The sequence below is a fragment of the Capsella rubella genome, unplaced genomic scaffold (genome assembly GCF_000375325.1).
Source record: "Capsella rubella cultivar Monte Gargano unplaced genomic scaffold, Caprub1_0 scaffold_6, whole genome shotgun sequence".
NCBI classification, from domain to species: Eukaryota; Viridiplantae; Streptophyta; class Magnoliopsida; order Brassicales; family Brassicaceae; genus Capsella; species Capsella rubella.
In genome coordinates this window covers 3047500-3062229 of record NW_006238918.1, presented here as the reverse complement: position 1 = coordinate 3062229, position 14730 = coordinate 3047500, and the positions used below count along the sequence as shown (strand labels likewise).

At 36.9% G+C, this 14730-nt stretch overlaps 3 protein-coding genes and 1 non-coding gene across 6 annotated transcripts; 1 reads left to right on the top strand and 3 right to left on the bottom strand.

Moving 5' to 3' along the window:
* Positions 1-291: 291 nt before the first annotated feature.
* TRNAL-AAG lies at positions 292-372 on the bottom strand. Its single transcript has one exon. It is a non-coding gene; the product is annotated as a tRNA-Leu (tRNA).
* A 1647-nt stretch (positions 373-2019) lies between these two features.
* Positions 2020-4293, bottom strand: LOC17882843 (cytochrome P450 78A7). Its single transcript, XM_006287400.2, has 2 exons — positions 3102-4293; positions 2020-2903 (listed from the first exon to the last, which is right to left on the bottom strand). The coding sequence occupies exons 1-2, from the start codon at positions 4095-4097 to the stop codon at positions 2289-2291; spliced, it is 1611 nt and encodes a 536-aa protein (XP_006287462.1). The 5' UTR covers positions 4098-4293; the 3' UTR covers positions 2020-2288.
* Positions 4294-8757: 4464 nt separating this feature from the next.
* LOC17883267 lies at positions 8758-10210 on the bottom strand. 2 transcript variants are annotated; one of them, XM_006288862.2, is made up of 3 exons: positions 10057-10210; positions 9226-9495; positions 8758-8925 (listed from the first exon to the last, which is right to left on the bottom strand). In XM_006288862.2, exons 1-3 carry the CDS (start codon positions 10075-10077, stop codon positions 8878-8880), a joined length of 339 nt encoding a protein of 112 aa, XP_006288924.1. In that variant the 5' UTR covers positions 10078-10210; the 3' UTR covers positions 8758-8877. The 2 variants fall into 2 exon arrangements, with proteins under 2 accessions (XP_006288924.1, XP_023636849.1); XM_023781081.1 differs by having other exon boundaries at positions 9226-9492.
* Positions 10211-10570: 360 nt separating this feature from the next.
* Positions 10571-14710, top strand: LOC17881724 (putative pentatricopeptide repeat-containing protein At5g09950). 2 transcript variants are annotated; one of them, XM_023779983.1, is made up of 6 exons: positions 10571-10664; positions 10758-13735; positions 13811-13896; positions 14023-14131; positions 14308-14338; positions 14458-14710. In XM_023779983.1, the coding sequence occupies exons 1-2, from the start codon at positions 10650-10652 to the stop codon at positions 13716-13718; spliced, it is 2976 nt and encodes a 991-aa protein (XP_023635751.1). In that variant the 5' UTR covers positions 10571-10649; the 3' UTR covers positions 13719-13735; positions 13811-13896; positions 14023-14131; positions 14308-14338; positions 14458-14710. The 2 variants fall into 2 exon arrangements, with proteins under 2 accessions (XP_023635751.1, XP_006286993.1); XM_006286931.2 differs by having other exon boundaries at positions 14308-14710.
* The last annotated feature ends 20 nt before the right edge of the window (positions 14711-14730 follow it).

Genomic DNA, 14730 nt, shown 5'->3' with positions numbered 1-14730 from the left:
ATTACTATACGGCTAAGAATCAATCAAAATTTTAAAACTTCAAAAGACGAATATATTTATTTTTATAGTGCCATGCATGTGAGAGTGAGACAGTTCGGACCAGTTTAATTATACTCCTGCAAGATTTTGTAATGAGAATTGGTTTGTTTGATTTCTCGCGGTAAAGATAAATTTTAGGCTTATTGGGCTTATTTAAGTTATGGCCCATGATTGAGAGTTTTGCATACGGCTGTGAAAATTGAAATGGGCCTGAAACTCATCGTCAAACCCAAAAAAATCGAAAAAAGGAAATGTTGACAGTGGGATTTGAACCCACGCCCTTTCGGACCAGAACCTTAATCTGGCGCCTTAGACCAACTCGGCCATATCAACTTGTTGTTCACTATCTGCATATTTTAAACTATAATATATAACTTAGAGAAACATAAAACAAGAAAAGGAAATTAGTAAATAAAATACACTAATAAAAAAGAGGGTGGGGGATGGGTCAATGTCACCTGAAGAATTGTCGGCTGCCCCCAGCCACTAACTTTGAAGCAGTGAGAAGTCAGTGTCTGAAAATGAATTGTGAAGAGACAAAGACACGAGCTGAGTTTCAGAGATACGACTCCATGCACAGGTTTCGGTGTGTCTTTTTATTTTTATTTTTACAAGTAGAGAGATCTGCGACGAAACCTATGACTTCTCCTAACTCCATTCATTATTTTACTTCTCTGTTTTTTTTCGTTTTCCTTTTTGTTTTTTTCCTTCATATTGGGTAAACTTTATAGTATAACTTTAAGAGGACCATGGTTTTCCGAGGGATAAATAGTATAGACCTCTAAACGGATCAATCGAATCTGATTAAGAAGATGTCAGTAGGTTCTTGCTTTTCCAAGCTTATCGACAAGTTCAACTTAGTTCCACTCTCATATTTTTTTACGTCTTTACTCATTTTCTTTTAATCACGTAATTGTAAGTAAATCATAGAGCTTAGTGTTCAGTTCAATAAGCCAATTTTGCGGATGTTGTTGTCATAAATGTTTTTAAAATTTTTGTGATTATACTAGTCTATGTTTTTGATTTATATATCTCGTACTCGACAACAAATCTAATACCAAAATATTATGTCATGTAAATATCTTATTTCATTAGAGAGATAAACGCAACGTCACTGTCTCTGGAAAAGTGGAAATCCTTCACGATCATAAATAGCTTACTACGGGCCTATTTATTTTTTGTCCAGCAAAGTTAACAGGTTTTGTCTTAACGTGGCAAAGTTAAATCAGTTCACTGGTTTTGATTTCCTAATTATTTTCCACCGACAGATCAAACACACCAAAAATATGTGTGTGTGTGTGTGTGTGTGGCTCCATCCCTGATCAATCAGAGCCCGATTCCATTGCTCTTGTCCTTGTTCTATGCGATGTGTTCAATGGTTTCTCTCTGATCAATTACAAGATATAGCAGATATGTTTTTCATAATGGGTGTGTGTAATATCGAATAGGACATGCAGTATATGGTTTATCTTCTCTTACAGGGAGCTTCACTCTTTTTATCTTTAACTCTAGTTTCATTCCTCGTTCTTTAAATCGTATTCGTTAGCTAAAAGTTAGAGTCGGATTTAACAAGTTAATTTGTTTGTATGTTTTTCTCCACCGCTTTGATTTGGTATCTATGTTTTCTATTTTCTATCAAGGTTGAGAAACATTATATAGACTATGACAACACAATTTCATAAATATATATATTAATGTTTATATACATTAATGACTCCATAATATATCATTTGTATTGCCTCATACTCGCTCCATTATTACAAAATGACAACAAATTTTTGGATAGAAATTACCGAGTCGATGCCCCAAATTGATTTAGATCGTCCATTTTATAATTATAGCACAACCATCTCATTGTGTTGTCCACGTCCCATCCGGTTTGTTTATATATTGATCACTCTTCCAAAATATCTCATTTTCGCTAGGAAAGAAATTTGTGAATATAAGTACGTACGGCTAGAAAGTCATAGCAATTCGAAAGACCAAAATTTATCCTCTTAGTCATTACTCAATTCATTTAGACCAGCTCTAAAGATAATGGTACATTGATGATACTTCATATCAAACCCAATAACTAATTATAATTATATCATTAAAAAAAAAAAAAAAACTCTCGATGGAATACAAAAAACGGCAAGCAGTCTGTAATCCATACCTCTCGACACAAAGGAAAAAAAAAAAGAAAACGAAAGAAGGGAAAACGTTGACAAAAGTCAAAACCAGAAATAACTGTTTTTTTTTTTTGGAACTTAAAACATTTCCCTTACGACGGCACGTAACGGATGCTCCATCTCACAAGAAAGCTTCAAGACTTCACCAAGATCAACTGGCTCGGTCTGATCCTGACACCACTCGAACCGTCGCACCAACTCAGCCACCCACCGAGTCACAGTAGCTAGCCCCATGTTCTTTCCCGGACAGACCCTCCTACCGGCTCCGAAAGGGGCGAGCCTTAGGTCCCCACCACGAACATCCACGTCATCATTCCCGGTGAACCTCTCAGGGTCGAACTTGAGCGGGTCGGACCATACCCTCTGGTCGTGAGTAATGGCCCACATGTTGACCATTGCTGTAGTTCCCTTTGGAATAACCATGCCGTTGCTTAGCCGTACGTCTGACGTTGAAAGACGAGCCCACGAAAGCAGTGGTCCAGGAGGATGCAACCTTAGAGTTTCCTTCACGACTGCGTTCAGGTATGGCAGTTTTGCTAGGTCAGCATCTGCCACTTCCGCGTAGGCGCTATTGCTCACAGCCGTTACAATCTCGTCCCGTAACTTGGTTTGAATGCTGGGGTTTAGTACTAGCTCCGCCATGGTCCACTCCGTTAATAACGCTGTTGTATCTGTCCCTCGAAAGATCATCTCCTGTATAAATAAATTACATTCAAAATAAATAGAAATAAGCACAGTAAATGCGAAAAAGGCAAAAATAAAATAAAATAAACATTACAACTAGGTAGACCGTTATATATACCGTTAAAAATTAATTTGACCACTATTTCAATTTCATACGAACTTATTTATTTTGTTGGTCTTAGTGTTAAGAGTTTCATACGAACTTACCCACAAAACAGCGATCATGTCATCTTCCTGGAGCTTCTCATCACCGTCTAAAGACAACAAGACATCAACAAAATCTCCCATGTCTGTTTTCTTCTCCGAGGTACTGACTCGGTGTTCGTCAATGATACTCTTGACGAGGGTTCTGATTCGAGGAACAAGATCTGAGCAACGTTGCTTTAAGCGAATCGAGTCGTAGAAATAACCAAGCCATGGGAGATGATCGGACCAATTAAATGCACCCAAGAGCTCGAACCCTTCTCTAACCATTGATGTAAGCTCATCAAGATCCTCTTTCTGAGACAGAGGGTCGTATCTTCTCCCAAAAACACTCCCCATGATGTTGTTCAAGGCGGCTAGTTGCAAGTGTTTCCTTAAAACGACTGATCCAGCGCCGTTTTGCTCCGCTGACAGAGCTTTCACCATTTCAGCGCAGTCTAGCTGGCGCCCAGCTTCGTGTGCTAAGATACGCCGAGGAGCGAATAGGTGAGTCGATGCGATCCTTCTTAACGTGCGCCAGTAAGCCCCGTTTGGTGCAAAACCTATGGCTCTGCTGAACATGAGGCTCTTTGCCGACTGCTTAATCGGGCGGTCCGCGAAGTAAGGCGACATCAGAATCTCCCGAGCCGTATTCGGCTCAGAAGCCACGACAACTGGAGTCGATCCGAGGCTGAAAGCCATAATCTCAGTGTTGGCTCGGCTCCAAGCCATGGCGGCTAACGTCCGATGAGCCAAACCGTGACTGAGAGTGAAAAGACTGCCGAATACTGGGATGCCCCGAGGACCCGGGATCATGACCCGACCCATCCGGTTACGGCCGTTCTTCCATGCGCCGCCACCGCCTCCGGCGAGAGCCCAAGTGAGTACAGAAAGAGAAACCAAGGCGAGGAGGATATAGCCGAGGACGGAAACATCATGTAGGTTTTGGGATCCAAAAACGGCAGGCAGTGCGATCATCCAATAGCTCGATTCTTTTGAAGCCAATTTCATCAACTCCATCTTTCTTCTTTTTTGGGTGGATGTACTTGTTTCTTGTCGAATAATGAACAACGTACGTACGAACTAATAATAATAACAAAAGAACTTTGATCTGTCGTAAGAGAAAGTTATAGAATATAGCAAACTTTTTTAGTATATGAGAAGGTAAGTCCTTTTTTTTTTTCTTTAATAGAGAGAAGTACTTGGAGAGGAACAATGGAGAAGTTGAAGGTTAAGGTATATCTATTTATATAACTATATATAAAGCCACATGTATTTTTTTGGCAGCGTTGATTAAATGCGTAATGCATGGGAAGAGAGACGTCGGTTTTGAAATGATTATATCTATGTGTATGTATATGTAAAAATGATGACTTTATAAATTTGGTTAAGGTTAAAAATTGTGAGAGAATCACGTGGAGGGAGGAGGTGAGTCGCATGAATTGGTTTGGCGTTGGATGAAATGAAAGATATGTGTGTGTGAGAAGGGCGTTATGATAATGAATTCGGCATTTTTAAATATTTTCATAATTAGCAATTCAATTTCGTTTGCACCGTTTTTTTTTTTTAATGTTTTCCATGGGTTTTGTTGTGTGCATCGATGTGAGTTAGAAGAGGATTCAATGAGGTTCGTTAAACGGAAAAAGTAAATTTAATGAGTACGCATATTTCGGCTTAGGTAACACGAAAGGACAAACTAATTGAATGTGTTCTTTAGAGAAAAAATCGGTTATGGAATGAGAGCTTAAGAGAGTTGTGACGTGCAACGAGATACTTGCCCTAATTATGACTTATCTATTTTAATTTCTATTTAATGACTTTTCAATAGATTAGCAATACAAACTGATCATGGTATTCTAATGATATATAGTAGAATCTAATGTTTGAGTATTTTAGTATAATTATGTAGATTATTATAGATATATTTATTTAGTTTTAGAGTTCATTTGCTGAATGAGTATTTATAAAGTTGAAGAGATATAGTGATTTCTTTTTACAGTATATGAAACTATAAGTCGGTAAAAGAATTCGGATAGCAAAAGAATAATTACTAAACAGACATCGGTTTTTTATATCACAACTCAAAAAACGCAAAATGATTTATATATTCATCAATATTCAACCACGCTCGGTATTTTTTGTCTTATGTAGAAATTATATTAAATAATAGATTTATCGGTAGATCGGTGTATTAATAAACTAGTTTTTTTCCGTTAGATCATCATAGTATAACTAATCATCGATCGACATCTTTTTGTCTTACTTAGACTCGACACCTTTTTGTCTTACTTAGACGATATATGTTAAATAATAGATTTGTCGATTATTAATAGAAATTTTTTTCCGTTAAATCATTATAATATATGTAATCAGGAATTGGCATTTTTGTCTTATTTAGACGTCTATTAAACAATAGATTTATCGATCGATCAATCATTAGAAAATTAGTTTTTTCCCAGTTAAAACATTATAACATATCGATTTATTTAATTTCAATCATTATTATTTAACTAGAGTAGAATGTAACATTTGAGTATTTAAGTATACTATGTAGAGTTTCAAAGAATTAAATGTATATATATATATATAGAGAGTTCATATTTGATCAATAATTTTTTAAAAGTTTAAGAGATAAGGTGAAATTTCTTACAACTCAAAAACAAAATCGATATAAGTATTAGGATAGCAAAATAGTAACTACGAATAGACATTATAGGGTTTTCTATATAGATCCCTACTTAAAAGAATCACATGATAATTTATATATTAATCTACATCCAATATTGTTTGGATTTCTTTTGGCGATTATTACAAAAACAAAAAGAATTTATCGATCGATTGATTATTAACGAATTAGTTATTCCCGTTAAATTATTATAACACATATAATTGATAGTTGATCACAAGTTTTTACAAACAAAAATATAAAGCATCACACCAAAAAAAATATATATATATATAAAGCAACCAATGGTTTACGGATTCAAATCTTTGAGTAAATGGTGTTAAGACATGGAAATGGTTTCCGATTTTACCATGCACTCAATATTCGCTTATATATAATCTAAGCGACACAACATATCAATTACTGAAGAAAGCGGCTCAAGCATCAATAAACAATCAAAATTCTATAAATCGAATTCTAATTTATATTCATAATGTGTAAAAACAAAATTGCCTATTTTGAACATCTATTTCGAAAATGATGTAGAGATCATTAAATTTATACTTTTAATACTAAAGCAAAATGGCGTTTCACATTTGCCTTTACGAGGTATACACATAAATCCTTAATACGAACAAAGGACTAATCAAAATCACATTAAAAAACCAGTAAACGGAACGTCACATGCAATTTGTATGTTGCATATTTCTAGCTCGTCGTTTACCGTTTTTTTTCTTCTTCAGATAATGTTCATGAATATTTGAATAAAAAGCTTAACAATAAATTGGTGAACGTTAGAGGAATCCTGGGTGGAATCTTAGGTTGCCAGGCACCAAATCATCCATTCTTCATGCTTAGCATATTACATTAGGTAAGAGGTTCGAATCTCAACATCCATCAAAACGTTACCTCTGCATGGAAAATGAACCATAATGATATTGGTGCTTATCATTTCGTTTTCTTAAACTAATAATGTAATAAAGATATATTTTATAAAAAAGGTCAAAGAAAGGGAAAAAGTGTGAATGGTGAAGAAGGGAGGTTTGGCAGGGAATGGGGCGGTAGACAAATAGGAGTAAATGATAGGGAGACATGAACCATCCCAATGTCCCCTAAGTACTCAAAGTACATTGTACCTTTCTCTATGCATCCTAGAAATGCGATCTTTGTTTCACAATCTTTTAAAGATTCAGGTACAACAGCCATTGATAATATATGTGTATCTATCTAACACAATAAAACTAAAACAATCATATGCATCTTTACTGAGCTAAGTATGGTTTAAAGGGCACGATAAGTAAGCTATAAGCAGCAAGATCTCGACAACCCCAATATTGTAAAGTTAATGCCCCAAGTGAAAATCATAAAACTATCATATGAACGCTTTGACCTCACCGACAAGTTTTCTACAATGTTGGCTCAAACTTGTCAGTGGAAATCAATAAGTTTTGAAGAGAGTCCGTCTGATTTGGTCAGGACGTTGTAACCCTTCTGACATTTTGGAAGAAAGAATTGGAAATGGCTTTGGTCGTCCATATGTTTTGTATTGTGTACGCAAGGAAAAACAATGTAGAAACATGATCAATGAGGATAAATCAAATATCTGACTTAAGATTATAACTTTTACTCTAATTCCAAGTAAAGTTGATGATATTAAGTCCGAGATTTTTTTATATTTTGAATTGACATATTGTCACAAAGTACATCGATGGACAATTTTTGGTGGTGTTCTAATCGGCTTATCCTGAAATCTTTGGACCCCCAAACCACTATCCCACTAGCTAGTGGGCTATCAAGAAATTTTTTTTCTTTCTGTAAGCATTGATATTTCCATTTAGAGCATAATTTTTTCAAAAATGCGATTAAAATTTGGTTTTTCATAAATGTTACGAGAGATAACCCTAGCTAAGGCAGGTAGGGACATGAAAGTTGGGCTGAAACAAGACTAAACATATGATGTTGACAGTTAGACAATTTCGTCATCTCTCACGATAGTTGTAGTAGGGGCCAACTCTTCATATATTTAAAGCAAAATATAGACTAGACCGATCTCTGTCCAAAGACTTAAAGAAATGCATGTGTTTTCTTGTTTTTTTTTGTTGTTGTTGTTGTAATCAATGTAAATTTATAACATTATCAATCAGTTTTGCTACTCATCCAAGTTATTTCAACTGCAGAAAGTTAAAAAATCCTAAACACTTAAATCCACAAACCAAGACTCATATCGAGTTTAAACAAGAAAAAACACTTTGGATCAAGATAGTGCTAGTGCAAAATATGTATATGAAATTATGAACGATGTGGATATTGTCTTTTATGAATCACACAAGACGTAAACTAATTAAAGCAAATACGTGTATAAGTGAATGTTTCTTTGAGTCTTAGACGAAAATGAGTCCATTGTTTAATCAAAAACATGCCCATTAACAACATTAAACGTAGATTTTGATGCAACTGGAATTACTTTAGAACATCACGCATCATATACCTTCCAACATTTATACTCTTTTAAAGTTTTAATATATAAATGCTAATGTGCAACATAAAGTGAAAAACTTACACTGAAGCATAGCTAAACGTTCGATAATTTAGAGTTTTTCCGTTCTGGCAAGTAACTTTGTTGGTTTTGGGCTTTTAGGACCGTTTCAAACTTATCCAAATTGAGGCTTATTTCCTTACTTTTGTTTGTCCACAGGCCCATGCGTGGTTTCAAAAAAGAAATCACACCAAATTCGAACAATAAACCCAAGTTTTGCTGCATTCCCATTAATCCACTACAAAATGTTTATTTCAAAATCACCGTTTTGTTTCACTAGTGAAGTTTTGGACCAACGGGCCTTAAAAGTTTATGAAGCCTGCCATATGTGTGTATTGTAGACTTGGAGTAGCCAGTAATATTGTAGTTGTAAATCGGATCAGGTCCATGTTTTGCTACAAGTTTAAACTTTAAAGCATACTCTTACTAGCTTAGTTGTTCCTTGATCCTTTTCTAATAGACTTCCAAAAAAAGCACAGTAGAGGAAAAGTGAAATGGATTGAAACACATATAGTAAAGGGTCATCAGATTACATTTCCACATTCGAATCACACAAGTCAATAATGAAACTGCTCCTTTGCTAATAATAGAAGAAACCTTCAAGCCTTAACGCAGCAGTTGAAGCAGCTGAAGATGCTTCTCCTCGCCTGTTCCAAACAACCACACCAAATTATTATCTTTGTGATCAAAATCAAAGACCAGCTCAATTACTATACTATATTCAAAATATAAGATATAGGTTGCAAGAAAATTTGGACCCTAAATTATAGATAGATTTCGTTGCAAACCATGTGCTAATGCCTCATCATCTAAGACGTCTTAAAGACAATAATGCAAATCTGAATAAAGAATAATATCATATAAAACGCAAATGCATAAATTGTGTGTTGAAAGAGTCTAATCAAAGAACCAAGAAAAAGAAAATAAAAAATGGTTTGGAATCTTACAGAAGGAGAATGAGGTTGGTGATGGTGGATGGGAGAAAACTCTGGTTGGTTATTGCTTTGGACAGTGGTGAGCTTAGCAGTTGCTGTAGCTGAATCGGGTGGCTTAATGAGCTCATCCTCGTTGCCTAAACTGGCTCGAGAAGGGTCTCTTTTGTTTTGTTTCCTCATCTCTCTAATCTTGGTGAAGTCCATAGAGTAGTCAGGCATTGTTCCTCCTCCTTTCTGGTCCCAATCACCAAACTGTGGCACTGATAGCCACGGAGTGTTCTTCTGCCCAAAAAAAAAAAAACATATTCGAAACAAACATTAACTACACTCCTTTGAAAGGTTTCATATTTGTTTCACAAGACATAACTAAAAACAGAGGGATATTTACAAAGCGATGCATCATGAGGAAGAAAGATGAATTATCAAAGAAACAAAAGCCAAGTTCTCGAAATTTATGGGACAAATTCTAACAAAGCTTTGGTTTAATCAATGAATCAATAGAATCCGGGGTAAAGTATGATCTTTTCTTTTATCAATCCAATAAAGTTTCGAAACTACCAAGAATTAGTAGAAAATATGCCTCGTGATAACAAAGTCTCAGCTATCGAGATATATACTCTACTTTCAGATTACCAAGATGCTGAGTTTTTAATTAAATCGTCATTACAATCACTATCAGTAGTGCTGGAGCTTGCTAAAGCTCTAAAAAAACCATGTTCGATTCCCGACAAAATCCAAATAAGCAGATCTTGATTTCTTAGTTAGAAAACACAGTTTCCTAAGATAAAAAGAAGAAACAGAGAAAGAATAAAGAAGAAGAAGAAGAAGAAGAAGTGTTAATACCTCTTTTCGATCGTCCTCCATAATAATATCTATCAGTAGATAGAGAGAACAGAAAGATTGATTGGTTCTTTTTTCCTTAGCTAAATATGAGTCCTAGCAAAAGAGAAGATGGACAGACCAAAATTCTTTAAAAGCTGCACACACAAAAAAAAAAAAGAGAAAAATTGTGAAATTATTATTACAGCAAAAAAACAGCTCGATTTATACCAATCAAAATCATTTTTTATTTATTTATTTGTGAGCAAAATGATAATAATGGTATATACGGAAAGTCCTAGGTAGTCTTCAATATTCACGAGAATGCCATTTACGACTTTTTTAAAATATCCTCTCCTTTAGCCTTGTTTAGGTGTTATGTCGGGGGCATAAGTGTACTTTTACGTCAACGACCGTAGGTCTGCATTGGGCTCATTAATAAAGGCTCATTAATAAAGCCCATCATGAGAAAATCTGGGTCCAGTGAAACGCTGTCATTTAGATCAGTTAACGTCCACTGACACTGATGATGAGAGACTCTGTTGTATGTCTTGTCGCGCGAAAATTCAATTTTTTTTTTCATTCTTTCTGGTTTTTGATTTGATTTGGCTGTCCTCATGTCGTTTATATTCGTAAGCCTTCTCCATTTAACTTAAGTATGCTTGTCGATGTCAGAGTGCTGAGATTTATAATGGCTTAATTTTGTTCCTCTTTCTTTTGTTCAGAGCTGCGTTGGACATAGAAGAGGAGCTGCTAAGCTCCTTCATTCCCATTTATATAAGAATGGGTTATGCAAAGAAGTCTACTTGTGCAACAATCTCATCAATGCTTATCTTGGAACAGGGGATTCTGTCTCTGCACGTAAGGTGTTTGACGAAATGCCTCTCAGGAACTCTGTTTCTTGGGCGTGTGTTGTTTCCGGGTATAGCCGTAACGGGGAACATAGGGATGCTTTAGTTTTATCGAGAGATATGGTTAAAGAAGGGGTTTTTTCAAATCAATACGCTTTTGTTAGTGCGCTTCGGGCTTGTCAGGAGTTAGATTCTTCTGTTGGGATTCTTTTCGGGAGACAAATTCATGGTCTGTTGTTTAAACTTTCCTATGCTGTGGACGCAGTAGTTTCTAATGTGCTCATATACTTGTACTGGAAATGTGGAGGGTCTCTTGCTTATGCTCTCCGTGCTTTCCATGACATAGAAGTTAAAAATTCTGTATCATGGAATTCGATTATTTCGGTTTATTCACAGACTGGGGATCAGATATCTGCGTTTAAGATGTTCTCTAGCATGCAATGTGATGGTTCTGCACCAACTGAATACACTTTTGGTAGTCTTGTAACTACCGCCTGTTCTTTGACTGAACCAGACGTTAGTTTGCTTGAGCAGATCATGTGCACCATCCACAAATCTGGTTTACTCTCAGATCTTTTTGTTGGCAGCGGATTGGTGAGTGCGTTTGCAAAGTCTGGCTCATTAAGTTATGCCAGGAAGATTTTTAATCAGATGGGAACAAGAAATGCAATCACCTTAAACGGCCTAATGGTTGGTCTGGTGCGACAGAAATGGGGGGAAGAGGCAACAAAGCTCTTTATGGATATGTATAGCACGATTGATGTTAGTCCTGAGTCATACGTGATTCTTCTGAGCTCATTTCCTGAGTATTCTCAAGCTGAGAAAGTAGGTCTGAGAAAAGGCAAAGAGGTTCATGGACATGTAATAACAGCTGGATTAGTTGACTTAATGGTTGGCATTGGGAATGGCCTTGTTAATATGTATGCTAAGTGCGGCTCAGTATCTGATGCTAGACGTGTTTTCTGTTTCATGATGGAAAAAGATTCTGTCTCCTGGAACTCTATGATCACTGGTCTTGACCAAAACGGCTGTTTTCTTGAAGCAGTGGAACGCTACCAAAGTATGAGACGACATGAAATCTTGCCTGGAAGTTTCACACTGATTAGTTCACTAAGCTCATGCGCGAGCTTGAAGTGGGAAAAATTAGGACAGCAAATTCATGGAGAAAGTCTCAAACTAGGCCTTGATTTGAATGTTTCGGTTTCAAATGCTCTTATGACACTATATGCAGAGACCGGCTATCAAAATCAGTGCTGTAAGATATTTTCCTCCATGCCAGAGCCTGATCAGGTGTCTTGGAATTCTATAATAGGAGCTTTAGCTAGTTCAGAAGGGTCAGTACTTGAAGCTGTGGCATGTTTTTTGAATGCGCTTCGAGCTGGACAAAAACTTAACAGGATAACCTTTTCAAGCGTTCTTTCAGCTGTGTCATCCCTTTCATTTGGTGAACTGGGCAAGCAGATACACGGGCTAGCGTTAAAGTACAATATTGCAGATGAAGCAACAACTGAAAATGCGCTCATAGCTTGCTATGGAAAGTGTGGGGAGATGGATGGCTGTGAGAAGATATTTTCTAGAATGTCAGAGAGAATTGATGATGTAACTTGGAACTCAATGATCTCGGGGTATATACATAACGACCTCCTTCCCAAGGCCTTGGATTTGGTCTGGTTTATGTTGCAGATGGGTCAGAGGTTGGATAATTTTATGTATGCGACCGTTCTTAGCGCGTTTGCTTCGGTTGCAACACTAGAGCGTGGCATGGAAGTGCATGCTTGTTCGGTCAGAGCTTGTTTAGAATCTGATGTGGTGGTTGGAAGTGCACTTGTTGACATGTACTCCAAATGTGGAAGACTAGATTATGCTATGAGGTTTTTTAACACAATGCCGGTAAGAAATTCATATTCTTGGAACTCAATGATCTCGGGCTATGCACGACATGGGCAAGGAGAGGAAGCTTTGAAGCTTTTTGCAAATATGAAACTCGATGGCCAAACACCACCTGATCATGTTACATTTGTGGGAGTCTTGTCAGCTTGTAGCCACGCGGGTTTGGTTAAAGAAGGGTTTAACCATTTCAAATCGATGAGTGATTTTTATGGTTTAGCTCCTAGGATTGAACATTTCTCATGTATGGCTGACTTGCTAGGCCGTGCGGGTGAACTCGATAAGCTGGAAGATTTCATCGATAGAATGCCAATGAAGCCTAATGTTCTCATCTGGAGGACTGTACTCGGGGCTTGTTGCAGAGCAAATGGTCGAAAAGCAGAGTTAGGGAAGAAAGCAGCAGAAATGCTTTTTCAACTGGAGCCAGAAAATGCTGTGAATTATGTGCTACTTGGTAACATGTATGCTGCTGGAGGAAGATGGGAAGATTTAGTAAAGGCGAGAAAGAAGATGAAGGATGCAGATGTGAAAAAGGAAGCTGGTTATAGTTGGGTCACCATGAAGGATGGAGTCCATATGTTTGTTGCTGGGGATAAGTCACACCCAGACGCTGATTTGATTTACAAGAAGCTCAAGGAGCTCAATAGAAAGATGAGGGACGCAGGTTATGTGCCACAGACAGGATTTGCGTTGTATGATCTAGAGCAAGAGAACAAAGAAGAGATTCTGTCCTATCACAGCGAGAAGCTCGCTGTAGCTTTTGTTCTCGCAGCACAGAGGAACTCTACGCTGCCAATCAGAATAATGAAGAACCTCAGAGTCTGCGGTGATTGCCACTCTGCCTTCAAGTATATATCAAAAGTCGAAGGGAGACAGATAATCTTAAGGGATTCGAACAGGTTTCATCATTTTCAAGACGGTGAATGTTCGTGTCGTGATTTCTGGTGATACCATGAGTCTCAAAGGTATGAAGACCATCAAACACAAATCGAAATTCCTTTGAAATGATTTATTAATGTATGTATATTCTATTTCTTCAGATGATTTTACTTGGATTCAGCATTTATTGGCTTAAACCCTTAAACCAGTGTTTTCCTCCTCTGCGAAGTTCAGATACATCAAATCAGTGAGTTTCATACAATATGTGCATTTCATTCTAATTTCGAAAATATGTGGGAAGTAGCTCACGACTCATATGACACTATATTCAGTGGAATTTTTCCAACTCAAAAATCTTGATAAACAATTGCAGAACCTTGGATGGCCCTTCCCTTATTCTGGATAGGTGAGTTGTGTGTTGGAGGAGCTGCAAGTGCCTCTGAAAGATGGAATTGTCTGTTCTCGAGGTTTACAAAGATGAGGTAGTTTGCTCATGTCTTTCAGACATTGATATTTAGCTCTCTGAAAGATCACACTTAGTCTGTATGTAGATGCAAGTTTTTAGCTTATGTTGTTAATGAGGCTCTAAGAGTCTCTATGTCTTGCATGATGCGATGAAAATTCTAACTTTATTTTTCCTTGTGGATTCTATGCTCAGTGCTTCAAAGGTCTGAACGGGAGTCACGTAGGTAATGTTTTCGCGTAGCTGCATCATGGAAATTCTCGATGGCTAGTTAACATTGTAAATACTGCCTTTCTCTTGAGGTGATGTGGTGGTTTTTATCTTACATACACCCAAATTATGCAGCTTCGCCTAGTGTCTGCTTCTGGCTCAGCTTGAGGCTTCCACCACACAAGAAAATCGAAGAGAGTGGTTAAAGGGATGCAGCTAAAATTCACTAAGCTTTTTCCTTTTCTTATTCAATATAATTCTCATCCTTTCTGCTCTTCATATAGGTTTTGAGGCTTTGGCTTGAAAGACAGATCCTTCTTCAAAACTATTATTTTCTAATGATAAACATAGACGAATAAATAAAAGATAACGTGATTTATTTGATTGCTTCAAATTCTTTCTAACAAA